The sequence below is a fragment of the Diabrotica undecimpunctata genome, chromosome 1 (genome assembly GCF_040954645.1).
Source record: "Diabrotica undecimpunctata isolate CICGRU chromosome 1, icDiaUnde3, whole genome shotgun sequence".
NCBI classification, from domain to species: domain Eukaryota; kingdom Metazoa; phylum Arthropoda; class Insecta; order Coleoptera; family Chrysomelidae; genus Diabrotica; species Diabrotica undecimpunctata.
Genome location: NC_092803.1, coordinates 3011849 through 3039533, shown reverse-complemented (window position 1 = coordinate 3039533; position 27685 = coordinate 3011849). Strand labels below are relative to the sequence as shown.

Below are 27685 nucleotides of genomic sequence, written 5' to 3'. Positions count from 1 at the left end.
ATTGCTTTCCACATTTAAATAATGATTACAACAGTCGTTTAAGACTAAAATGCCACTCAACCTCTAACACATTTTTTGGGACCTCAAAAAGATGCAAAAATGTTTACCGCTCCTTCCTCAGGCTTTTCTCTAAACCCCCCTCGTTGGCAGTGAAAAACGGAAAACATTGATTTACCAAGAATCTGTACGCCGTAGAAAAAAATGTTTCAAACTAGAAATGTAACAGGTAATTTTAAAGAAAAATGTGTGTTAACACTTCTGGTGTAGAATAAATCGTTCTCTCAGAAATAACGCTTGAAGCGACCGGCGATTTTGAATGTTAGTTACACGAGCGAAATCAAATTTTCAAGTAAAATTTCGACTGTAAAAACTCGATATCTTTAAATCCGAATGTCCCATCGACAAAACTCAAGTGCATTTTAAATGTGAAAAGTGCAACTTTCGCATCCAATTTTTGCGTTTTGGCACTAATGAAGTAGGCTCTATAAGGCTGTTAAATAAATAAAATAATCATTTTTAGTTTTCCTCCAAATGTTTTAGTTAAAGGTCGGGTACCATGGGACGCTAGACACTATCTGCCTACTTCTTGCTAGAGGAGGTAACATGCTTGAGAGTTATGTGCTGTGAACATAACTGAGAAGTATACCCAGTCAAACACATAAAAAAATTAGTATTTGGTAGTCATGCGTTAATAGGGAGTACTGCAGAAACAAGCTCAGAATCATCACAAAAAATGCTGCAGTAAACCTAAATAGAATAGGTCAATGTACAAAAATATTTGGAAGCTTGGGCGTAGTACCAACTAGGTTGGACGATAAATGACGTTGTCATAGTGTCTCTTTACTTTATTTATTCTAGCGTTGTAACATGTTATTTATGATCTGCAGTTTCAGCATGCAAAGTTTTATAGTTTTATTTTTATTTTAGGTTTACGTCAGAATGAGATTAACTCGAAATCCGAAAAAACGTTGGTAACACACACCGGAAAAAAGTCTTACAAGTGTGAAATTTGTTCCAAGCAATTTAGTCAATATGGACATTTAAAAACGCATTTAAAGATACACACTGGAGAAAAGCCTTACCAGTGTGAAATTTGTTTTAAGCAATTTTGTCAAAATGTACATTTAAAAAGGCATTTAAGGATACACACTGGAGAAAAGCCTTATAAGTGTGAAATTTGTTCGAAGCAATTTAGTGTCGACAGTCAGTTGAAAACGCATGTAAGGATACACACTGGAGAAAAGTCTTACAAATGTGAAATGTGTTCGAAGCAATTTAGTCAATATGGACATTTAAAAACGCATTTAAAGATACACACTGGACAGAAGCCTTACCAGTGTGAAATTTGTTTTAAGCAATTTAGTCAAAATGTACATTTAAAAATGCATTTAAGGATACACACTGGAGAAAAGCCTTATAAGTGTGAAGTTTGTTCTAAGCAATTTAGTGATGGTGGATTTTTAAAAAAGCATTTAAGGATACACACTGGAGAAATGCCTTGCCAATTTTGTTTTAAGCTATTTAGTGATGCTACAACTTTAAAAAAGCATTTAAGAGCACACACCGGGGAAAAGCCTTACCAGTGTGAAATTTGTTTTATGCAATTTAGTCAAGATGGAAATTTAAAAACGCATTTAAAGATACACATTGGAGAAAAGCCCTACAAGTGTGAAATTTGTTCTAAGCAATTTAGTCAAGATGGAAATTTAAAAACGCATTTAAAGATACACACTGGAGAAAAGCCCTACAAGTGTGAAATTTGTTCTAAGCAATTTAGTCAAAATCAAAGTTTAAAAACGCATTTTAAGACACATACTGGAGAAAAGGCCTACAAGTGTGAAATTTGTTATAAGCAATTTAGTGTCTACAGACAGTTGAAAACGCATTTAAGGATACACACTGGAGAAAAGCCTTACAAGTGTGAAATTTGTTCTAAGCAATTTAGTCAATATGGACATTTAAAATCGCATTTAAAGATACATACTGTAGAAAAAGCCTTACAAGTGTGAAATTTGTTCTAAGCAATTTAGTGATGCTGTAATTTTAAAAAAACATTCAAGGATACACACTGGAGAAATGCCTTGCCAATTTCGTTTTAAGCAATTTAGTGATGCTGGAACTTTAAGCAATTTAGGGCCGATTGTTCAATTGAAGATTATCTTCAGATTAAAAATAATCTTCAGTTAAACTTAATATAGCGTTGTTCAATGCAAGTTTAACACTTAACCATCTGTTAACTAGAGATTAACTTAATCGCCCAAAAACGAAGGATTAACGGTGTTAACTAGAGATTTGTAACCTTACTTTCTGGTTTTAAATTAAATATTGTCTAGACAATTCCAGTTTAGAACAACCATAGTTATATCGCTAGATATTGTGTTTTATTGCTTTAAATTTGCAGTCTTAGATAAGATTTACAGCAATAATCTAGTATAATTTCGTGTCTATAATAATAATTATGGCTAATGCTAATTGTTGCTAATAATGGTGTGTTTGATTTTGATGATGGAGATATTACAGAGGATGAAGATTTCTTAGCTGTTGTTAATATAATTTTTCCTCTGTTAAAAAATCCTGTTTTTCCAGTAAGAGAAAATCATTTTCATAAATGGTCAGATAATGAGTTTTTGAATAGATTCCGATTACCAAAGGAAACAGTTTTTATGCTGGTTAAGTGCATAAGAGATAGAATAGCTCATCCCACAAATAGGTAATATATATTAAACATTATATATTAAACAATTTTTAGAAATCATGCTGTGCTGCCAGAGACAATAATCACTAATGCAACACGAACATGAAAAATGTAAACACTACGCCAAAAGTCATTAACTTTTATAATTATATGAACACCAACGTTTATACCACAGAACAAATTTATTTTTATAACTTTCATGAAAAAATTTGTTCCAAGCAGGTAATTAATAACTGGCAACATTGTCACCGCTTCAGTACTCGGGTTTAACAAATCCGAGAGTTAACATGCATTGAACAACTTCTTGAGAAATAATTATTGAATTAAATTTAATCATTGTTTACTTAATCCATGAGTTAACTATTGATTCAACAACTGGCCCTTAGTTACCCTGGAGCTTTGAAAGGTCATGTAAGCATACACACTAGAAAAAAACCTTAGAACCTAGAGTTCTAAGCAATTTAGTGATGCTGTAATTTTATAAAACATTTAAGGATACACACTGGAGAAAAGCCTCTTAGTGCGAAATTTGTTCTATGCAATTTAGTTAATCTGGAACTTTAAAAAATCATGTATGAATTCACACTGGAGACAAGCCTTGCAAGTGCTGGAAGCACATTTGAGAGTACCGCATCAAAGATATATATTTTTAAATGAAACACAGTGTATTTTATTTTAAATTTCATTGCAAGGATACAAAGTAGTAACCTGTTATACTGGACATTTAAATACTTTTAACCAATATTACATGAATAACCATAAAAAACGATTACCAATAATTATTTTGATTTTTCTATGATTGTTTCATCAAAAATTGAACTTTTACCATTATTGTATGTTAGCTGGGTAATCATTATTTAAGGTTGATCTGCACCCCTCAAAAGACAATCTACAAATTCAAAAAATTTGAGAAGGTATATGTGATGACTAGAAGTATTTTGACAACTTTTAAGCAAACTTCATGTTTTCGTTTTTGAAAAAACTCAAAAAAACTACTTTTTTCCAAGTATAAAGCGGGAAAACCAAACATAGGATTTTGTTAATTTTTTTACAGCATCAAGATATACTTATAAGAAATACTTACGAATTTTTTGAAAATTTTTGAATTTACAGTTTTGTCCCAATAGGAAAAAATAATTTGTTTCGGCTTATAATAAAGCTACCGGTAAGAACCCGAAAAAAATTTTAATAACAACATAAATAAAACTGTAAAAGTAGAAAATGTTTGCAATGAAATAAAACGTTAAATATTTTTTCCTAAACATATGAAAAATCTCGTTAAACAAGAATTATGTCTTGAACTGCCGCTTTCTCGGCAAAAATTGTTCTCTCATCTGAAGTAGTATTTATCATCGATAGATAGCATTACGTTCGGCTTCGAAACGCTTCAAACGAAACGTCATACTAACAGGGTTGCCATATCAATTACTTTGTACAACACTTTGGCAGATTATCAAAATTTAATAGGAATGTTATCGGTTTGAATTTTGAACTGGTCATGCACTACAACTCATTTTTACCAAACTTTGCACAAAATTCTATAATAATAGTTCATAGTTTAATACAGAGCTGTATATGTATACAGGATGATTTAGAGAATACTTTATTTTTGGTCATAGTTTTGCAATTTATATATACTTAATAAATATCGTAATACCAAGACCTTTAGAATGGATTTTCTCCAGCGCGTCTAACAATATGGCGATCGCTATAACATAACAAAATTCAAACCGATATTTTTAAATTACTCTTGGAACAAATCAACCGATATAAGTAGGCTTTACAGCTCATACAACTTAACAAATGTTATACAGTATACTCCCTCTATAACGAACACGGTTATTACGAGGTTTCGCTTATAACGAGGTACATTAGATGTCCCGTGAAATTTCTATTGAACTATAACCCTCTATAGCGAGGTAAATTTGCTTATAACGAGAAAAAATAAGATTGAAAAACGTGTTTTTTACGTTTTGGCCCATCCGTAGCTATAAATAAATACCCTTTTTAACTGCGGGCCGCCCGCAATAAACTTCTTACAATTTATGATTCTTAGTCGGAAATGTAAAATTTATGATTCACAAGTGTCATTGTATTGGGTTGACCATTCACACGTGTTTTAAAGGTTGTCAGAAACTTTATCCAAGGACAAAACGCAAATGAAGAAGCATAAAACTGTTTCACATCTTTAGAAAATATGATAGATAGAATACTGGACAATTTAAAGCAGCCAAAAATGACAAAATAACTTTATACGCTTTATACATATTTAAAGAATACAGATTTTTTGTTTTAACGTATATAATTGACAGTAAAAGTAAACAACTCTCTTTTGTTTTAATGCGTTTCATTGACAATAAAAGTAAACAACTTTGTTTTAAAAACGCCATTCAAACAATATTTATTAGCATCTTATATTGCTCCGAATGGCTTCACTATAGAAAGTTAATGTTTTAGAAAACTACATATTCATATGTATGCACAGTATTATTGTTGTTGGATATAACGAGATCCGCTTATAACGAGGTAATTAGTCTGCCATTTCAGTTCTCGTTATAGAGGGAGTCTACTGTATTTATGACGTTTTTGTAGTGTAACTGATGTCACTAATATTTACAATAAATTTTCTTCGAATGAGCTTGAAAGTTTTTTTTATTTCATAAAGTTCTTTGTTAGTTTCAGTTCTCGTTATAGAGGGAGTCTACTGTATTTATGACGTTTTTGTAGTGTAACTGATGTCACTAATATTTACAATAAATTTTCTTGGAATGAGCTTGAAAGTTTTTTTTATTTCATAAAGTTCTTTGGGAAAGTTATATATTTCAGTTTCTGGTAGATAACTAACGTTCTTAGAGATAGGAACTTTTTTTGGACTGCCCTGTTTAATGTCCTAGTACTTAATTGTTATAACGGTTAACTAGAACTAATAAAATTTAAAAAGTGATTCTCACTTGCTATGGTTTTTTTTAATTTATGAAAAAAAGAAACACCTATTGTAATGTTTTATTGAGACAACTATTGTTAGTTTAATCTTTATTATTTGGACTTCTACATATCTTTTACAATGTCTGTTCTCTAGTGACAAGTGACAGACGTAACACCGACAGGTGAACCAACTCATGTTAAGCCTGGTTCACACTAAGCTGTTTATGTTACATCTCCCTCTTTTACAAAACTTAAAAACAACTGAAAACACTAAACTAAAAAATACAATATTTAAAATATGATTAATCTCTATATCTAGCTGGATTTATAATCCAAGTGATCTTCTGTCCACTTATATTCTATATTATTTTTAATCAAATTTCTTAACGGTGACAACAATTCAGAGAGATTCGGTAAGTATTTAGACAAGTAATTAAACATACCTAATATTCTTAACAATTCGCTGCTAGTCTCGTTCCTGCGCGGAGGGAGTGTGCTGTGATCAAGTCAAAGTTGAGTTTAGACAAATACGGCGCCATATTTGTATTTGTTTTATTTTTTATAATTTAAATTTTTTTATATAATTAGTGCAAAAAGGTACAATTTTAGACGATTTATTATGGCACCGAACATCGAACACATTATATAGAATACCAATGGAAAAACGAAGAAATTAACAAAGAAGATGTTGTGTTCCAGATTGCATGGATACTACTAGCAAGTGTTACTGTTTTCCAAGTCCACGAAATTATATGGATATGTTTGATAAATGGGTGAATGCTGTTAAGAGCCCTAATTAGATAATGCTGCAACAGAAACTACTTATAACAATTTTAGTGTATTCGCTAGTCATTTTAAAGAGGAAGATATAATCATCAATGTTGGACATACGGTATTACGAGAACAGCCGTTCCGAGTTTGTTTTTACCAGGACCAGGTAAGAACTATTATACCAATATGTGATATTAGTTAATTATAAATTTAACCTAAAATTATATATATTATAAAACCAGTCTTACTTGGCTTACTATTTGAATTATTTGTAGGTGGTGGTTCAACAACTATCTTAAAAGCATCACTTTAGAGAGGGTTCGGCATAAATTTCTACAGGTGTGCGCCTTTCAAAGTTGGATTAGATTAGCAGACCATGACTACACTCTATCATGGAGAGGTCTATGAGCTTGCCTGCTTTAAGTATGAGGAGGGATATGTCCCTCTCTTGTGGGTGAGATTGGTCTTAGAGTACCATTGGTTTGCCTCATCTATGTACTTTTAATGTTTCATTTTGTAGAACAACCTATGGTGCTAATAGCCCACTGAATAGATACTTATCTTTGTTAAACAACCTAAATGTATTTAATAGGTTTCTCAATAAATATATAAATATTAGTAGAAAAGTGTTACTGGTACCATAGAGTTTGGAAACTTAACTTTGTAAAATACTTCATGATTTTATTGTAACTAGGTAATACGTTACATATTTTTTTATTTTAATGTTATTTTTCCATCTTTATAGTGCTGGATCTTAGAATCATAGAACTAACTGTTGGATTTATAGGTTTTAAAATTTAATTACATGTTTAATTATATATATATATATATATATATATATATATATATATATATATATATATATATATATATATATATATATACATATACAAACAACACAGTTTATTAGGGTTGCAGTCAGTAGGTTTGGCCGGGATGTTATAGAAACACTCTTTTGACTTTTGGTCGAGCTTTCGGAATTCTTTTATTCCTTCTTCAAGACATTGTAATTAGAAGAAAGTTTAAATATTTACATCATATCTCAAATTGTCATTACAACTTACTAGTCGTTGAGATTATTTGTGTAAAGCTACGACACTCAACATTAAAAACACACATATAAAATATAACATGTAAAATACTGGACAAAATACATTTTAAAATTTAGTTGGAAAGTTAAAATTTTGTTAGTGACATCTTTTAATGGTGTGTTTTGACTGATCTATAGAGAACAGAAAAAAAACAAAAATAGTGTGATTAAAAAGTAATTAGGAGTTCTTGTTATTATATTAATGGAAGTAGTATATTAAACCTGTTTTGATAGTATGCAACATGTTTTCTATGCAGGTGTATTATGGTGTGTATATGTAAAAGTAAATCTTTATTTTATTTTTGATGCTTTGTCAGTAAGTAACAATAAATGTTGCTCAATTTATCTATGTCTGACTTTTTATTTATACAAGACGTATTAGATTTTATGAAACAAATTTCCAAGAAAACACGTTTTGAATGGTTTTTTTCCTTTGCCAAAATACAGGAATATTCGAAATTAAATTCATGTTTTAAAGTTAATGCATGTTCTGTGAGCACACATGCGTTTATCTTTTTGGTTTTTATGTCGCTGCGATGTGATATTACTCTATTGTGAAAATTACGAGATGATTCTCCGATATACACGTTTTTACAGTTAGCACACGGTATAGAATAAACAACATTCGATGACTCATGTATTGTAAAAGGATCCTTTGTCTTTGTGTACAACTTCGATACCGTTTTCACATTCTTAGTTGCAATTTTTAAGCCACTAACATTTTTGAAAATGTTCAATAGCTTAGGTGTGAGAACTGGAATATAGGGTAGGCAACCATACGTTATTTTAGATTGTGGTAGCTCTGATGTGTTCTGTGTCAGTTGTCGGACCTCATTATTATGAAAATTTTGGTTGTCAGAAAATTGCAAAGGAAAAGGAGAACCAAAAATGAGTTTTGTTTATTCAAAAGCCCTGTAGGATAGGTGTTCTCTTGTACTTGTAGTATAGATCTCAACTTTTTTAGTCCCTTGTCTCTGAACTCGATGTGGGATAAGTTAATAACCCTAGTTTTAAGGGCCAAAACCAAATTTGTTTTCATCTTAGGATGGATTCTATTCTCAACATGGATGTTGAGAATAAAAGTTTATGAAACGGTTACTAAAACAAGGTTTACGATACCACTCCGTCTTTAGCATGCCATCACTGCCACGATGTATAAGCATGTCTAAAAACGGAATCGTATTACATATCAGCTTCTCTCTCAACCATAAACTTTAAGTGTTCACACTGGGCGTTAAAAGTGTTTAGAACATCAGTTACTTTGTTTTCAGGGACCGATAAAATCAAATCATCTACATATCGTTTGATAAAAGGTATGTGAAAAGGTATCTTTTCCTTACATGTTCTTATAAGTTCATCCAATACAAAGTTACATAGTATGGGGAATATTTTGCTGCCCATTGGAGTGCCAAAAATTTGTTTAAAAAAAAATTACCATTAAACAAAAAGATGTTAGAGTCCAAAATGAATGTTAAAATTCTTATGAAATCATCTAAACTGATCTTGGTATGCAGAGAGATGCTGTTCCAGTTATTTTTGATGCTGTTGAGAATAGCATCTAGTGGTAAGTTTGTAAACAGTGACACAACGTCTAAACTAATCAGTATATAATTATTTGGAACTTTAACATTATTAATGAAGTTACTAAATGTGAAAGAATCTCTAATATAGAATTCATTGGATTCGTTGTAGGAAATTGTGAGGATATATGTAAGGTGTTTAGCAAGTTTACTATTAGGAGCATCAATGGAAGAGATAATAGGCCTCATTGAAAGAGTGGGTTTGTGAACTTTAGGAAGTGTATAAAACCTGGGTGCAACTGCATTGTAAATTTTCAAAGATTTTGCAACTTCTGTTGTTATGGATTTGGAAGAAGCTAAATCCGAAACCAGCTTGTTCGCCTTTTGTTGGAGGGTGCACACTGGACTGTTCTTAAGTTTGATGTAACTTTTTGTGTCATTTAGTAAACTATTGCTTTTTTCAATGTAATCATTCTTATACATTGCCACTGTTACATTTCCCTCGTCACTTCTAACAATGTAAATTTCTGGATGTGATTTTAAAAATTGTTTGCACTCATTGTATATTGTGTTCAAAAAGTATCCTTCTTTACTTGTTTTGTGTAGAAAGTTAGTGATAACATTAGTGCTTTGAGATCTCAAGATGTCCTTCTCTTGGGGTTCTAGACCAGAAATAAGAAACTCAATATCTGAGAGAAGAAAAGACATTTTAAAATCTCTAGCACTAGGGAATAGGCAAAATTTTGGACCCAAAGACAAAAGTTTTGTGACATTATAAGGAAGTGATGTTAGTTAGATTTTTGAACCATTTTTCTTGGAATGTTATTTTTGAAAATTGATCTACTTTTATTTTGTTAAATTTTTTGATATTGTTATTTCTAATTTGGAAAAAAACTTTATTGTATTTGATTTTTTGTCTTCTATAGAATTCTTGTAGTAGAGGAGCAGGTAAATGCTGCTCTAATATATTTTTTAATTGATGTACTTTCTTTTTTGTGTTTTCATTTCATGAGTTTTTCTTTTTTTTGAGTTATTTAGCATCATTTTTAAAATGTTCTCCAATTCTTATGAAGATAAACTTGTCTCTGTAGATGCTCGATTATAAAAATTCTCGCCGTTTAGTTCAATATCAGCTGATCTATCGCATGCGTCTAAATGCCTAAGAGAGACCACCGTAACCCGCACTTGCGACTGCTGCTTGCGTCGAACGCATGCGACAATCGCATAAGAGAGACTGCACCTAAGTCTCCATGGTTCCACTTAACAAATATATGACGACCGTCAATTATATTTATAAAGTATTCAACTAGTGAATTCAGAGGTTTAATCGGTCATTCAGGTTGGCAAATAAGTGGAAGAGAGTTACGAAAGAAATAATACCAATTATTCATCAGTTAAAATAGGCTTATTTTCCATTCAAAATAATACCACAATCATCCCATATTTCCAAGTTTCATTAAAACATAAATTATCAAATATTTCCGCCATACAAATCCACCCGTCCAACTAATCATTCAATGACTCCTGTAGAAGTTCATAATTGTCTCAAACCTTGGAATTTGTTGAACATATATGGCCCTTAAAAATTTTCGGTATCGCGTCACGTCGTTTGCATATATTGCAATGGATTGCAATAAATCAGTGTTTTGTTTGTCCTCATTGGAGAACCACCTCTAAATGAAGCCAAATGTCCGTTTAAAAATTTTTAAATCTTCGTATCTACGAATATGAACATTATTTTCTGTAGAGTTTGTGTGTTCTTTGTTAAGTTAATTTTAAATAATGAGTAAAGTTTACAATAAATATATAATAACATCGATAATATACTACATATTGAGTTGTAAGTTATGAACTATTAACATCTGTATTTCTTATAAACTGTATGTCATCTATTGTATTTTAGAGAACTGATGAAGCTTTAGAAATATAAAGCGAAACGTCTTCGATAAACTTATGAAGTAGTTGACTTTTTTTATTTGTCAACCTGAATGACCGATTAAACCTCTGAATTCCCTAGTTGAATACAACATAAAAGCCATTGTCGTTTAGGACATATCGACAAATCTGCCATTGCCGAACACGCTTTGGGAAGCAGAGAACATCGGATACTGTTTACAGTACTACCCACGGTTGTATCGGGAAGCGGTGGAAATATATAAGCACCCAAATAATTTTAATCGAATAGGACTGAAAATTAACAAGACATGGATACCAATATTAAAATCCACAAACACCCTTCCCGCCAAACACGAAGCAAGAAAAGCTACTACAAACGACGACACGCCCCCTCAAACCGAAACCAGTGGAGGGGAGGCCAGTGGGAAATATTGCCTCCGTAGTACAACGCGGACTCATTTTCAGGTTACAAGCAAAGCAGTAACATCTCCAGAAGATGCCAACCCCTAGTGTTGGCGAAACGTCGAGAACTAATCTCAGAAGACAACGGCCTAACAGCCCGAACAAACAGTTTAACATGCAAATATTTAAATTTACATTTTTTTAAATTCCCGGAGGGTGGGCCATGGCCCCCTCTCTAGGTCCGCCCTTGAGTAGTTCAGAGACAATTTTCCTAAAACCTAAACCTGTGCAATTTTCAGACTGGTGCACAGTAAAGGGGCAGCTATCAGGCGTGGCGAGAACTTATCACCAAGTTTATCTCAGCAAGTAGAGAATTTGTTAACGATATGGAAAAGGAAGACGAAACGATAACATGTACTGATGAAAAAAGTTATATTTACATTTACGAAAAAATTTAATTGTCAATTTGGGCATATTCTACGGAAATGCATAAACTGATATTTTTTTTGTGTTTTGTTTGACCACCATTAATCAATAAAGTGACCGTCAATTTCATAACTAAGTGTTTCCATTATTTATTCTAAAATTATTTTATATTTTAAGTGTTAATCCCTAGTGTGCGATCTTAAATGCTTCGATAATTTAGCATTTTCAGTAAATTGCTTAAAACAAATTTTGCACTTGTAAGGCTTTTGTACAGTGTGTATCCTTAAATGGGTTTTCAAATTTCCATCTTGACTAAACTGTTTAAAACAAATTTCACACTTGTAAGGCTTTTGTCCAGAGTGTATCCTTAAATGGGTTTTCAAATTTCCATCTTGATTAAACTCCTTATAACAAATTTCACACTTGTAAGGTTTTTCTCCGGTGTGTGTCCTGAAATGCTTTTTTAAATACCCATCTTGACTAAATTGCTTAGAACAAATTTCACACTTGTAAGGCTTTTCTCCAGTGTGTATCCTTAAATGCGTTTTCAACTGTCCATGTACACTAAATTGCTTAGAACAAATTTCACACTCGTAAGGCTTTTCTCCAGTGTGTATTCTTAAATGTTTTTTTAAACTTCTATCTTGACCAAATTGTTTGAAACAAAATTCGCACTTGTAAGGATTGTCTCCGGTGTGTGTCCGTAAATGCTTTTTCATATTGCTAGCTTCCCTAAATTGCTTAAAACAAATTTCGCACTTGTAAGGCTTTTCTCCAGTATGAAGTCGCAAATGAATTTTCAATTTACCTGCTTCACTAAATTGTTTACAACAAATTGCACACTTGTAAGACTTTTCTCCGGTGTGTATCTTTAAATGGGTTTTCAAATTTTCATCTTGGCTAAACGGCTTAGAACAAATTTCACTCCTATTATTCGCTTCTCCAGTATGTATTATAAAATGACTTTTCAAAGTTTCTCCTTCACTAAATTGCTTAAAACAAATTTCGCATTTGTTAGGCATTTCTCCAGAGTGTATCCTTAAATGCCTTTTCAAATGATGATCTTGACTAAATTGCTTAAAACAAATTTTACATTTGTAAGGCTTTTCGCCAGTGTGTATCCTTAAATGATTTTTTAAACTTCCATCATGACTAAATCGCTTAGAACAAATTTTACACTTGTAAGGCTTTTCTCCTGTGTGTATTCTGAAATGCTTTTTCAACTTTTCTGCGTCACTAAATTGCTTATGACAAACTTCACATTTGTAAGGCTTTTCTCCAGTATGTACCATTAAATGCCTTTTCAAACCTCCATTTCTTCTAAATTGCTTAGAACAAATTTCACATGTATAACGCTTTTCCTCAGTGTGTATCCGTGAATGCTTTTGTAAATTTCCTGCTTTACTAAATTGTTTAAAACAAATTTCGCACTTATAAGGCTTTTCTTCAATATGTATTAACGTTTTTTCGGATTTCGTTTTTAACTCGTCCTGATGTAAACCTAAAATAGAAATCAAACTATAAAACTCTACATGCAGAAATGGCAGATCATAAACAAAATGTAACAACTATAGAATAAATAAACAAAGTAAAAAATCAAACTAAGACAAAAGCTCAGGTGATGATGACCAGATGGCAGCGATATTTGTTCTTTATCTCTAAAAGTTTATCTTCGCCTGTTAGTATGTTAACGTCCAAACTATTTGGTGCTAAGTCGCGAAACCCATGTTTCCATGTATTTTTGAAGTTATTCTTCTATACGCGCGTTCGACGTTAGATATTTGTACAGGAGTGAATCGGCAAAATCATTACATATGTAAGATATAGGTAAGAGAAAGACAGAAGATATATTTTCTCTGTCTTTCTCTCTCTCGAGAATAACAATGTTACTTTTGTAAATATATTTAATATTTATTAATATTATTTTTTTTATTAATATTATTATCATGGTAAATTAAACATATGCGTAAGTAAGTTATGTAGGTATATTGTCATTTTTAAATACTTATGAATATTGCATTTTAATTTGTATTGTATTATTATATTGAATTATGTTGCAGTGTATTGTATTGTATTTTTATATTAATAACAAAATAAACAATGAATTTTACTGCAGAGTATGTGTAAAAAAAAATTTTTGCATTCAACCGTTGATTAAATAACACAAATAGATCCGCAACGCATATGAAGAGAAACGTGCAACCCAAAAAATTAAAATTTCATCAAGAATCAGCGACTCTAGTGGATATTTCGGGAAACAACTAGTTACGAATTTGCGCTCATAGGAGAATGATCGTAGAAAGAGGTGACGTTACCTCCCCCATCGTTCTCTACCACAACCAATTTATGGCAGTACTTACGAAGTGTAGTGAGTCAGAGAACTAGACACCACACCAGCGTTATCTATGATTTCTAAGAAATATGTCTGTGAAGCATTTAGCAATTCGCGAACAGTTTTATATATTTTTAATTTTTTTTTGATAGCACTTTACAAAAACTTTTAAAAACATTGTATTTTTTTCTGAAAAACCAAAAACTACAATAGAAAAATCTTTTATCGTTATGGTATATTTGAAAAATACGAAATTCTCAAAACTTTATGACAAAATTCTGATTTTTGTGTGTGGTTTACTGAAAACATTTTTTGTCATAGAGGTTTCTGATTTTGCAGAAATCCACTTAGCTGTATAAAAATTTTTAATTTTAATTAGCTGATCAATAACAAGCATATTATGCTCATTGCAATTATCCAGCCATTTTTTATTACAATTTAAACGACTTCTAAGTATTGTTTAATTTTGACGGTAATTTCATAATCTGTTTTTACTTTTTCGAAAATTGTATTAAATTCTTGTAATAGGAATAAAATGGCGTCTGAAAAACTTTTTGTTGGTAGTTTCAAATGTTCAATTTCGCATTTTGTTCCATAATTCCGGTTGAAAATTAATAATTCGTGTTTTCTAATTGCTTAATCAGAACTAACATTTTGTGAGCAAATTTCGCAATTGAATTTTTTTAATATATAATATAATAGATATCCCGTCAGGTAGATTCCCGAACAGGTCTCTAGGGTGGGCTGTACATAAATAATTTTTGCGTGACAAGATTTAGTATTAACCACATCAGAATGGTTTATCCCTTGATCGTCAAGACCTAGCCTATCTATTACTTCATCACAATCCCCTGGATTTCTTTCAAGTTCTATTTCCGCAGAGTTTGAATCCAGTTCTAATCCATCTACTTGATCATCTTCATAATTTGGTCCTTCGGTGTGGTTAATAAGTTTTATATGCATATTTTGCTGCAGAGCTATATGGAAACCCTTGACCTTAAAAAAAATGAAAATTACTCAAGTAATAAGTATCTATAAATAATGTTGAATTGTATTTCGGTATTTGCAATTATTTTGATACAGTAAATTTATTTGTGTTTGTGTAGAGAGGGGTTTGGCTTCAGACTATCCATTAGCAGCAGATCGTAGTAGTTACGATTTTATTGTAGTCTACTGATTTAAATTGACAAAATTAAGGAAAAAGAAACGAGAAAGTATATTTCATACTCTTAAGGAAGTAGGTATGTTGTTAAACCTATTATAATGCAGAGAAGGTCTATTAGCAGTACAACAAAAGATTATACAGTTTTGATATCAGTAATTTTATTTACTTTGAATTGTTTTTTGAGATAAGTAACACTTTACAGACTTTTATTAATTTCATAATTGTGTTATTCTATATCAAATCCAATTTTATAGAATTATTATAAAAATATTTACTTTTAGTTACTTTTGGTTGTGGATTGTAACCTCCACGATGTCGTACTACAGAAAAAAGATTTTCTAATTGATCTTGATTCACTCTGGATGTAAAAAAAATTTAAATCCTTCCATTTTTAAGTCCTCCCAAAGCTTTAATATGGAAGTAATAGTCCATTGAAATCCATCCAAGCAGTAAATATTTTTTCTTTCTTTGTCTCCTTCCATAGCCCTTAATTCTTTGAAAAGACCAATTCCGTTTTTGAGAGTGTAATACGGTATGCTGTTATATATAGACAAACCCTTTTGGTAAACATTTGGATCTGCTAACGTTTTGCTGTTTAGGGAATCAAACAAGCAATTTATTTGCTTAAAAAAATCGGCCGTATGTTTTGCCGACTGGCTCTTTATTTGACCCAAATCATGAGCCGTAGCTTCCGCCACAGAATAACTAAAAACCTGGGCTGCTAATTTTACCCTCATCTTTTGAAACGTATTTGGGTATACGTGTTTGGTGGTTATCTTGACCATAGACCTAAATACAATACTTTTCTGATCTGCTTCGAAAGTTTGGACAAATTCCAGTTTATTTGATTATTATTTGAAAAAAATTAAAGTTTTTTATTCATGAAATTGTTCCTAATGATTTAATTAATTGAGGTACATCCAAAACAGTATATAATAAAGTATTGTTTAGTGAAATTTGTGGCATATCTTTCGTAGCTCCTAGTAAATTATAAGCACGACGATTATTGGATCCTTGGTCACAAACAATTACTTTTGGAAGTAAGCCTATTTCGTTCACTTTTCCTACTACTTCAGATAATAACTCTTTTAACATTTCTCCTTTTACAGGACCTTTTGAAATGTAGTAGCAAAATGGTATTTTCCATGAATTAATGATACCCCTAACCATAAATACAATTGCGTGGTCTGCCAACTTGTCCTTTCTTCCTAAAGCTGAAAAATCTTCGAAACCTTCTAAACAGTCATAAAATTTGTTGTACTCCAACCCTACTTCTAACTTAATTTCGTCGAATAATATGCTACAATGTTTTTCAACGTCAGTCATGGTTTTAACTTTATTTTTTAATTTCGAAAATAAAGTTGTTTTCACAACGGTCTGCAAATTATATATTTTTAACCAAGACCGAATGGTTGATTCTGCTGGTAATTTAAATTTCAATTTATTTCTTAAAAATCTATACAGTCCAGAGGATTTATAGTAAATGAAAAGCGACAATTTCTTTTCAGCTAGACTCCATTTTTGACCTTTTTCGCGGAAAAGATGCATTTCGACAAAAATGTTTGCTTATTCTGAGCAACGATTTAGAAGGTTTATGAGTATAATTCTTGGATTGTTTTTTGCTGTTTTTTTGTAAACTCTTTTTTAATCGTAAATTTTGTGACTCTCTACACCGAACTTTTTTTTTCAATTTATTTATTTTAATAGAAACGGATGTAGAAGTACTTGCGTTAATACTGGTATGTGTATTTTCAGTTTGGATTTTCACTTGAGCCTCGGGTTGGGGCGTATCATCAGGGTTTGTCCAAAGTGGTGTATAGGGAGTATATACAAAACCAACATCCTGTTCTGGAGACATATCAGCAAACTCCAACTTTCTTTGGCCAAAATAGGTTTTTACATTTTGACTGCGATTAACTGTCAAAGTACGGTCAGTTGTCTCACTAGTGTCTAAAAATAAACACATTTTTTAAATGAAAGACCAAAAATAAAAAAAAATCGAGTTTTTATCAAACATAACGTATTACCGCATAAAAATAGTTCATTCACGCACGGTTTTTGCTGTATATTTTAAAGAACTTCTTGGATTGACATTAAATTTGGCATACACATAGCTAACATGTCAAAGATAAAAAATTGATATTGCGCCGATGTGCGCTTTTGCCCTGGGGGTGAGTTTTACCCATTCTCGAGGATGAAAAAAGATACATTCAAAATAAGTCCGGAATAGGATAAACTGACTAGTTAATTCCAAGCAACTTTTGATCTATACTTTTTTTTAAGTCAATACTTTTCGAGTTATTTGTGAGTGAATATGTTCATTTTTCAACAACAAAAAAAAAACACTTTTTTACACAAGGAGCAAAAATGTAGGTTTTTCTTTTCTGAATATTTTGGATTTTTTGTTTTCCTGTAAGACAAAAATTATTTAAGATGTGGCTGTTCAAAGTTTGCATACACTCATGATTAGTGATTCGTTCAAGCCCTTTTTAACTACAGCCTTTTCAAAAATAAGCACTTTGAACCGATGAAACTTACAGATCAGGAAAATTATAAAAATTATTGGCAAAAACTGGCAAAGTGAGTGTGAATAGATAAAATATATAGAATGTTGGAGGGCAAGTGTATATACGTATTTCGGACTAATTAGCCCATCATTGGTACAGTGTAGCCAAGTTAGAACAGGTGTACGTTAACTTGGGAAAGGATTTGAGTTTTTGCCAAGTGCCACGTTTAAAAAACAAAAATAAAGCTTTTTTTAAACAATTTGAAAAAGTTGAAATGAGTTTACCCCGAAAAGTGCTTAATTTTTTGGTTGTATCATGTTGAATCCACGCGGTTTGTTCAAAGGAGGTTTTGCAATATTTTACCGTGGGTGAATGGACTAAAATTTGGCTTCTGTCAAAAATATCTATTTTTCGAAAATTATTTTTTTACAATGTAATTCGTATGTTAATTTTAATATGCCATATTGTGCGATGTAAAATAAAAAAGTACAAAATCTAAAACATGCCACTATTATTAAAATCGCGTTCTTGTGAAGTAACAATTTTTAGATAATATGTTAATATATCCCTGCATATCGAAAAAAGTAGAGGTTATGGAATTTTTTTTAAAGGTTTATTAAAATTTTAATTAGGCATTGATTTTATGGTATATACTTACTGTTAAACACGTTTTGTAAAATGTGCTATTTTAATAATATCAAAACAACGACGAATTACTGAGAAACCGGAATAAGACATTAACAGTCCGTTAAAACTACCTGTTATGGGACACTAACAGACCCGAAGGGCTTTCCAGCTTTATAAGAATATAATAACGTAAATAAATATGCAACAATTTGCAACTTGTTATGTTTTCGTTTTCAAAACGTTCAAGGGGTTTTATTGTTTCATATGGTCAATGGACCTCTAAATATGAAAAAACCGCGGAGTGCTACCATTTAAATGGGTGCGTTTTTGAGAAAGATGTGAATGAACCCAAATGCACTAGGGTGCACTAGAGTGCATAAGGTGAGTTCTATGCACTTTTCGTACATACTCTCTCTCTCTCTCTCTCTTGTCGTTCCCCCATTACTGAGGATCGTGATTTCTTCCAATATTCCTAACAATTTTTTTCCAATTGCCTCTATCTTCAGCTGCTCTAAGCTCAGCTTGTTTCCGGAAACAATTAATCTCTCCAAGATATCGTCACCTCTGCGAACCACGTAGCCGAAGAATACATTCGTACATACACATCTACAGAAAAATTGTTCCAAATTAAAGTTACTATCGAAATATCACTTTTTAAAGTCAAAAATATTTTTTTTTACAAAAATATATTAAAAAAAAAACAAAAGAAAGCAATTTTATTTTTTGTCTCATAACTTTTTTCACGGGAATATAGGTAAGTACATACATATAGGCATTGCTTCACAAAAAAAAACGTCCATCCTTCCTCTTTAAAATGACGTCTGGTAGAAGACTTTAGGATTTATAGTTTTCGAAATATAATTTTTCAAAGTTCGCCACTCACAGCATTTTTGGGCCATTTTCCTTATTTTTTTCGCAAACATTGTTCGGTAAATATTTTCTACGCAGCTTTAGGTATATGTAATGGTTGTCTATAAGTCACTTGTCTGTAAACTGTCTATTGTATAAGTATGTACGACTATTTTTAAGCAAGTTATGGTATTTCAAAGTTGTAAACTTTTTAACGATTTTTGATATTTTTACTATTATTTATTTAAATTTCTCATAACTTTTTTTCTGGTACCTTTAGGTACATATCATCGAGCAAAAAGACAAAAGAGGGAATCTAATCGTTATGAAAAGGAGACCAAAAAAGTGGCCTCTGATGGCGGACATATCCGGAAATGCGAATGCGCCAAATTTAAATTTCATGACACTTCACAATAATCATACAGTGGTGTAGTGGTTCTAATTTATCTATTTATTTGTTATATTACATAATATTAATACATAATACACTTAAAATACTTTTTTTAAGACTAGAACACAATAAAGTTGTAATTAAATAATAATAATAGTCTAAAATGTGAAACAATTGTTAAAACACTTCAATAGAAAATACAAATAATCTTTCATGTGACAGTTGGGATAAATAATAACATCATCAACAACATAACCCAACTAAATTTGATTTCTTAAACAAGGAAAGAGTCTATCTTTCCTTGTTTAATGTGGCCTCTCAAGATGGCACGTCCTGTCTAACAATATTTTTGTCCCCACTACCTTTACATTCCCTCTTTTGTCTTTTTGCTCGATGGTACATATATACATTGCTGAATAAAAAATTTTGAGTCAGATATATAACTAAAGGTACCAGAAAAAAAGTTATAATGAGAATTTTAAAAAGTAATCGTAAAAAATATCAAGAATCGTTAGAAGTATAAACTTTGAAAAACCATAAATTGCTTAAAAATAGTCGTACAACCTCGTACAATAGAATACAACCTTAACGGTAATTGACTTCTCTTCCTATAAAAGGTACCATTACATCTACCTAAAGCTCCGTAGAAAAAAGTTACAGAACAATGTTTGCGAAATAATAAGGAAAATGGCCCAAAAATGCAGTGAGTTTTTCTTCAGTGAAGATTTCTACCAAACGTCATTTTAAAGAGGAAGGATGGAAGTTTTTTTTATGTGAAGCAATGCCTTTACTTATATCTCCGTGAAAAAAAGTTATAAGGCAAAAAACAAAATTCCTTTCTTTCGTGTTTTTTTTTTTTGCTTTTTTGAATATATTTTTGTAAAAAAAAATTTTCTGTATATGTGTATGTACGAAAAGTGCAAAGAACTCACCCTATGCACCCTAGTGCAGAGGGGTTTGTAACGATGAGTCCAAGCCATCACCGTTAAACCAGCGTGCGCGCGAACCAACCCATGAAGTAGGAATGTATCGACAGTAGAAAGGGCAAAACTAATTACCAAGCTCCGCTATATAAACCGCAACATTTCCTCATAGAGAGAGAATCGACAGGTGTTGACTGAAGGTTCTCTTCTTCCCTACCCCGGCTTGTGGACGTGTTGAGTTCACAAGTTGTTCCGCCCCATACCGCCGTTACCCGAAGAGCGTGTTGAGCTCTTCACTACCCGTACTCTGAAGCAGTCGTGTTGAGACTGTCGAGGAGTGTCCTATTAACCCGAATCACTTAAGGGACGTGTTGAGTTCCTTTCCTTTCTTTGTACCTATCGTCCGCTGTTATTAAATCGATACAACGTTCCCGTAAAATTTCAAATACACACTCGCTTGCCGATAAGACTAATTTCATATGACAAGGTCAAACTTAATTTGGATAAATAGGCCAGGGACTGAGAAGACTAAACCAAATTGTAAATATGTACATAAGATTTTTGTCAATTTAATTTAAGGAAGACAATAAAGTTTTATTTTTATTTTGAACTCTGTCTCTGACTGTCTAAAAAACTACCCGGATAGTGACTCCCACGAGAGGACATCACAAATTTCGCCCGAGCAGAAAAATACGTTTTAAACAATAATACCGACCGAATTCCGAATTTTATTTTCATGAGACAGTACTACATTTCAAATTTTAATCAAATACAGGGTGATTCACAGTTCAAAAATGACAGACGCTCCGGAAACGTCGAAGGTTAGTTGGGTGTACCTATTAAAGAAAGACGAACTTATAGCCGAATTAACAAACAGAGAACAGCCGACGGAAGGGAATTTCAGCGAGCTAAGAGCGAGATTAGTTGCGATCATCAAGGCACCAACTCAAAAAGGCCAAAACCCAGAGGAAATAGAAGAATCCTTTTGTCTTGTTGTCGTCCACTTTTATTCCCGTTTTGTTTACTACATGGCCTAAATAATTTATCTCTTCTTTGCAGAATTTACATTTGTCTATATTAATTCGTAGTTTGGCCTGCTGTAGTCTGTGAAGTACTTCTTTTAAGTTTTCCATATGTTCCTCGAACGTTTTCCCCAGTACTATTATGTCGTCTAAATAGGCGAATGCATGTGGTTCCATTTCTGGGCCGATTATTGTATCTAGTAATCGTTGAAAAGTAGCGGAGGCGGCGTGTAATCCGAATGGAAGTACTTTGAACTGGAATAGTCCTTTTCCTGGTGCTATGAAAGCGGTCAAGGGTTTGCTTGCTTCGGAAAGTGGTACTTGCCAATATCCATTTTTTAAATCTAACGTGGTAAAATATTTTGCAGATTTTAACTTCTCTAGGATATGATTGATGTACGGTAATGGGTAGGCATCTTTTTCTGAGATGTCGTTGATTTTCCTAAAATCGATGCAAAATCTGTATCCGTTGTTATCCTTCTTTTTTACTAGGACGATGGGGGAACTGTACGGGCTATTAGATTTTTCTATCACGTTCTCTTCTAGCATCTTATCTATCTCATCGTTTATGATCTTCTGCATTGGGGGTTCCGGGGCCTGTATCTTTGTTTGATCGGTGTATTATGTTTGAGTTTTATTGTATGTTCGGTTAGATGTGTTGTTCCTTTAATTTGTTTAAATTTCTCCAATTCTGTTAGTAACAATTCCTGTAATTGTTTTTTTTTTCGGTATTGTTTAGTATAGTACTGATGTCGAGCTGCTCTCGTTTCGGACTGTTCGTGAATTCCGGTATGTATGACGGAATATCTTCGGTCTGGTCGTCGGCCGCGGTATCGGTCGGTAGTTCGGTATATCTTCGGTCTGGTTGTCGACCGCGGTATCGGTCGGTAGTCGGTATATTTTCGGTCTGGTCTTCGACCGCGGTATCGGTCGGTAGTCGGTAGGTCGTTTTGTTATATATTTTGCTTCTCTGTTGGAGCGGATATCTTGCGGTTGGTGTTTCGTTGACCCTGGAATTGGTCGGTATTCGGTTATTGTCTGCATTGTACGATCTGGATCCGTGTTCTGTCCTGGTTGGGTATTGTTCTCTCCTTCTTACGCGATTTCTATTTAAGATGTTTGATAAATCAAGGCCCCATCTTGTTATTTCATGCATTCCCAGTACTACTTCTGAAGCTAGGTTTGGTAAAAAATGTAGGCTTTTCTCCAAACGTTGTCTATGGAACATTTTGCCGTAAAACAGATTTCTATGTTGCTGGTTTTTCCATCTGCCAGCGTGATCTTTAAAGCTTTTCTGTCGCTTTTTGTTCCACATTGTTCCAATATTTTTTTACCTTTTTGTCCTATAAACGAATTTTGGGCTCCTGTGTCTATTAGTGCTCTTAACTTTTTACCGTTGTGTGGGGTCGTTGATCTGTATAGTGTGCGTAGCTGGAGGTTGTTAGGGAGGACTCTAAATGCTGACTAGGTTGCCTCCTTCTTGTCCAGTCCTGTTGGAGTTTTCCGGTCGGCTTCTACATTGGCAGTTATTGGAAGTTGTTCCTCGGGTTCCGCAATGGCTGCAGAAGAGTACAGCGATAGCTCTGCAGTTTCTTCTATTGTGGCCTCTGCGGCCGCATCTCCAACAACAGGTCTGTCTGTCGAAATTCTGTATTTTGTTATTACGACTATTTGCCTGTGTCCAGTCACACCTTGTATTGTTTCTGTTATATATTTCTTTTTGGACCATATCATATTCTTCCGCTAGTCTGATGATGTCCTGTGTTGACGATACGTCTTGCCTCTTTATATACAACTTGTATTTCGGGTTCATATTGGTGTATATCCTGTTTAGTTCTTCTTGGTGATTGAATTCACCATGTCTTCTGATCATTGTTTGAATATCAATGATGTAGTCTTTTACACCTTCGTTGTTTCGTTGGAGTCGGTTCCGGATTTGAGCTTCCAGAGATTGCGTGAGAACGGAGGAAACGAAGAAATTGCGGAAATCTTGTTCGAAGTCTTTTAATTCGTTCCAATATTTATTATTGTTTCTGTACCATAGTAATGCTTTCCCGTTTAATGTTTCTGGTAGAGCTTGTAAAACGTGGGTGTCTTGTAGGCCGTAAGCTGTCTGGGGTTCTTTCAACCGTTCTATGAATTCTATTGGGTCTCTTGAACCGTCAAAGTGTAACCCCCATTTGCGTACTATTTCCATCTTTCTTTGTCTGTCTTCCGTCTGGTTTTCTTCTATTTCCTCTGGGTTTTGGCCTTTTTGAGTTGGTGCCTTGATGATCGCAACTAATCTCGCTCTTAGCTCGCTGAAATTCCCTTCCGTCGGCTGTTCTCTGTTTGTTAATTCGGCTATAAGTTCGTCTTTCTTTAATAGGTACACCCAACTAACCTTCGACGTTTCCGGAGCGTCTGTCATTTTTGAACTGTGAATCACCCTGTATTTGATTAAAATTTGAAATGTAGTACTGTCTCATGAAAATAAAATTCGGAATTCGGTCGGTATTATTGTTTAAAACGTATTTTTCTGCTCGGGCGAAATTTGTGATGTCCTCTCGTGGGAGTCACTATCCGGTAGTTTTTTAGACAGTCAGAGACAGAGTTCAAAATAAAAATAAAACTTTATTGTCTTCCTTAAATTAAATTGACAAAAATCTTATGTACATATTTACAATTTGGTTTAGTCTTCTCAGTCCCTGGCCTATTTATCCAAATTAAGTTTGACCTTGTCATATGAAATTAGTCTTATCGGCAAGCGAGTGTGTATTTGAAATTTTACGGGAACGTTGTATCGATTTAATAACAGCGGACGATAGGTACAAAGAAAGGAAAGGAACTCAACACGTCCCTTAAGTGATTCGGGTTAATAGGACACTCCTCGACAGTCTCAACACGACTGCTTCAGAGTACGGGTAGTGAAGAGCTCAACACGCTCTTCGGGTAACGGCGGTATGGGGCGGAACAACTTGTGAACTCAACACGTCCACAAGCCGGGGTAGGGAAGAAGAGAACCTTCAGTCAACACCTGTCGATTCTCTCTCTATGAGGAAATGTTGCGGTTTATATAGCGGTGCTTGGTAATTAGTTTTGCCCTTTCTACTGTCGATACATTCCTACTTCATGGGTTGGTTCGCGCGCACGCTGGTTTAACGGTGATGGCTTGGACTCATCGTTACAGGTTAATCCAGCCCTTTCCCAAAAACACACCCCTTTAAATAGTAGTACTTCACGGTTTTTTCGTATTTTGTGGTCCATTGACCATATGAAACAATAAATTCCCTTGAACGTTGTAGTTCCTTTCTAAAGTATATAATCAATAGCCTAAGAAATTAAAATAGATTTTATTAATTGCGTTAGAAATCATTATTTTACAGGAAAGTGACTTTCCAAAAACAAACAAGTGTACATAAAATAAATACTTACCATTCGATAGGTATTTAAATGGAACTGCACTTTTTATGAGTTTTTTAGATGTCACTGTTGCATCATAAAAAGATGTAGATTGAAAATGATTTTCACAAACATGATATAGTTTTAAGTCTTCAGTTAAATAGGTTCGCACATTTTCATAGTTCTCCACCCACTTTTTACACCTATTTGATTTTTAACGGGAAATTTAAATAACACTACACCGTCTTTTCTCGAGACATTACAATTTTTATACACACAACGTGTCGTAATTTTAGAGGGATTCATTTTTCACCAAAAAAATAAATCGACTAGGACAGAAATAAATTACAAAACAAATTCAAAATGCACAGTTTGAATGTATGCTTGTATTTAGGAATATTTATTAAAGTGGGAGAGCAATATTTACGTTGAGAATTAAGGGATATTATGAAGAGAAGAAATCTTTTATGTTTAACCATAGTGTAATTTTCTCTCTCGCACATAGATAGCGACACTGTTTTTGAGAACAGAATAGTTGCTACATTTCATTTGAGTACGGCTGCGGATCTATTTGGGTTATTCAATCAACGATTCAACTCATTTCATACATATATGAAAATAAAAATATACATTTTCATCAAAATATTGATTCAATCCTTCATTTACTGTACTCCTATTACAAGTCAAATGTTGTTTATATACAGCAAACTATGCACCATATACCTAATTCTGTTTCTCTTTCTGCTCTCTCTTACCTATCGCATTAAATATGTAATGATTATGCAGATTGACTCCCATATAAACTTGTAACAGCGAACGCGTGCATATAAGTGTAACTTCTATCGGCAGTCCCACTGGACTGCCACACCCGTTTTTTTTTTGTGATGCTTATGATAATTCTGAGCTAATGTCTGGTTGTTTTCCTATTAACGCATGTTCATCCAATATACATTTTGCCATGTATTTGACGTGGTATATTTTCCCAGTGACAATTATGTTCACAGCACAATACTCTCTAGCATGGTATCTCCTAACACCTAACGTTACACAACCTTTAATATAAACATTTGGTAAAATTCAAAATCAAATATTCTGAATAATAAACTATTAAAAACGTTTAAATGCAATGAACAATGAATATAGCCATAAAGAAACAAATCAAAAATTATTCAATACAAGCAAGTCCATTGAGAGGCCCAGACTGGACCAACCATTAAGGGTATTTAGCTTATAATTTCTTATATATCTTTGGTTTAAGAACCTTTAATATTTTGCCTTAAATTGATTTGATTTGAATGCCCTATCTTAAGTTCCAAACTGGCATTTACGAAATATTGGCACAAAAACTATTGATTTCTTCTGTATGAAAGTAATAGCAGGTACTTACATACTTTATGCAATGCCACTGAAGTTAACCAAGGTAACTTATCTAATAAAAATAAAGTTGATTGAAACCTGCTTCTATTTGAGAAGTGCAAAGAGGATTTACTTGTTTCTAGTTGAGAAGCCAATAGGGAGTTTTGACCAGTGTGCTTCTATTTGGGAAAACAAAGACGAAGTAAATTAAAGGTAGTTTGGTTTGAATGTGAAAAACTGACAGGCACAGGGGATACAAAACAGCATGAAGAAGGCATGCCATGCTGATTGTAGGTCTTTAATTTAGTGAGATGGGAAATTGAAATAGCTTTAATGATTATTGTTCAGTTATTGAACAAACTATTGTAGATAATTTTCTAGAACGAGTTTTAGTTTTATTTGGTCTGTTTGGTGAAAAACCTCCATAAGAGGCACATTTAGATTCTTTGAATTATATATAAAAGTTATTAAATTTAGCAACCCATCTAATCATAAACACAGGAGTAAAATTGTATGATGTATGTTACTTTATTCTCAAAAAATGTTATAAAAACTTCTAATCTAACAAAAGTCATTTTATGCCACAAATAGTAAGATAAATACAGTGGAACCTCGATTATCCGTCGGGGCACCGGACCAAGGGTATGACGGATAATCGAAAAGACGGTTAACAGAACATTAAAAAAAAATAAAAATTCATAGTATAACTCTCAAGTTTTATTTGACAATATAAGAGGGATTTAGGTTGGTACAGTCGAATTAATTTGATTTAAAATATTCCGAATTCTTTGTTCCGAATTATTGTTATTTCACATTTTGCAACAGCTGAATTTCTTAATCGACGTAAAATCATCAAAAATCTACCTTATTTGCTTCTTCTTGCCGAGAATACCACTCGATAAATTGTTGTATGTGCGACGCAGCTTCTCTAGCTTCTTTACACTGCTTTCTATGAATGAAGGATCGCCATTCAATTTTATGTTGAAAAACAACGCTTTTTCAGCAACAATTGGCACAGACAAAGGAACACCTTGGCTTCTTTTTTGAATAAACCACAAATACAGAGCCGTGTCGAGTGATTCATTTGTACTCGGAACATCATACTTTTTGCTCAATGCGACACCAGAAACACCTTTCTTTAGTTCTGCAATAATTTCTATTTTTTGCTTAATTGACAAAACGTGTTTTCTTTTTGATGTTCCAGATGTGTAAGCTTCATTTTTCAAAACTTAATAGATCATACGACTAATGACACAATCAATGTTCGAATTTTAATCAAATTGAATTATGACACACACATATTGACTGTAATAATTATTGTGCTGTGTACCTAAAAGCTCGGTATCATTTATCATTACCTATTTAAATTAAAATTTAATCCAGCCCTGAATAAGAAAAAAATTATTT

The 27685-nt window shown here is 32.9% G+C and overlaps 1 protein-coding gene across 1 annotated transcript in view; it reads right to left on the bottom strand.

Annotated features, from left to right (window-relative positions):
• Positions 1-27685, bottom strand: part of LOC140442787 (uncharacterized) — a 98537-nt gene that overhangs the window by 50222 nt on the left and 20630 nt on the right. The window contains exons 4-5 of the mRNA XM_072533764.1: positions 11907-13226; positions 9127-9690 (exon numbers count right to left, since the gene is read on the bottom strand). Of these exons, the coding sequence (XP_072389865.1) occupies positions 9127-9690; positions 11907-13226 (1884 nt within the window). The remainder of the gene's footprint in view (positions 1-9126; positions 9691-11906; positions 13227-27685) is intronic.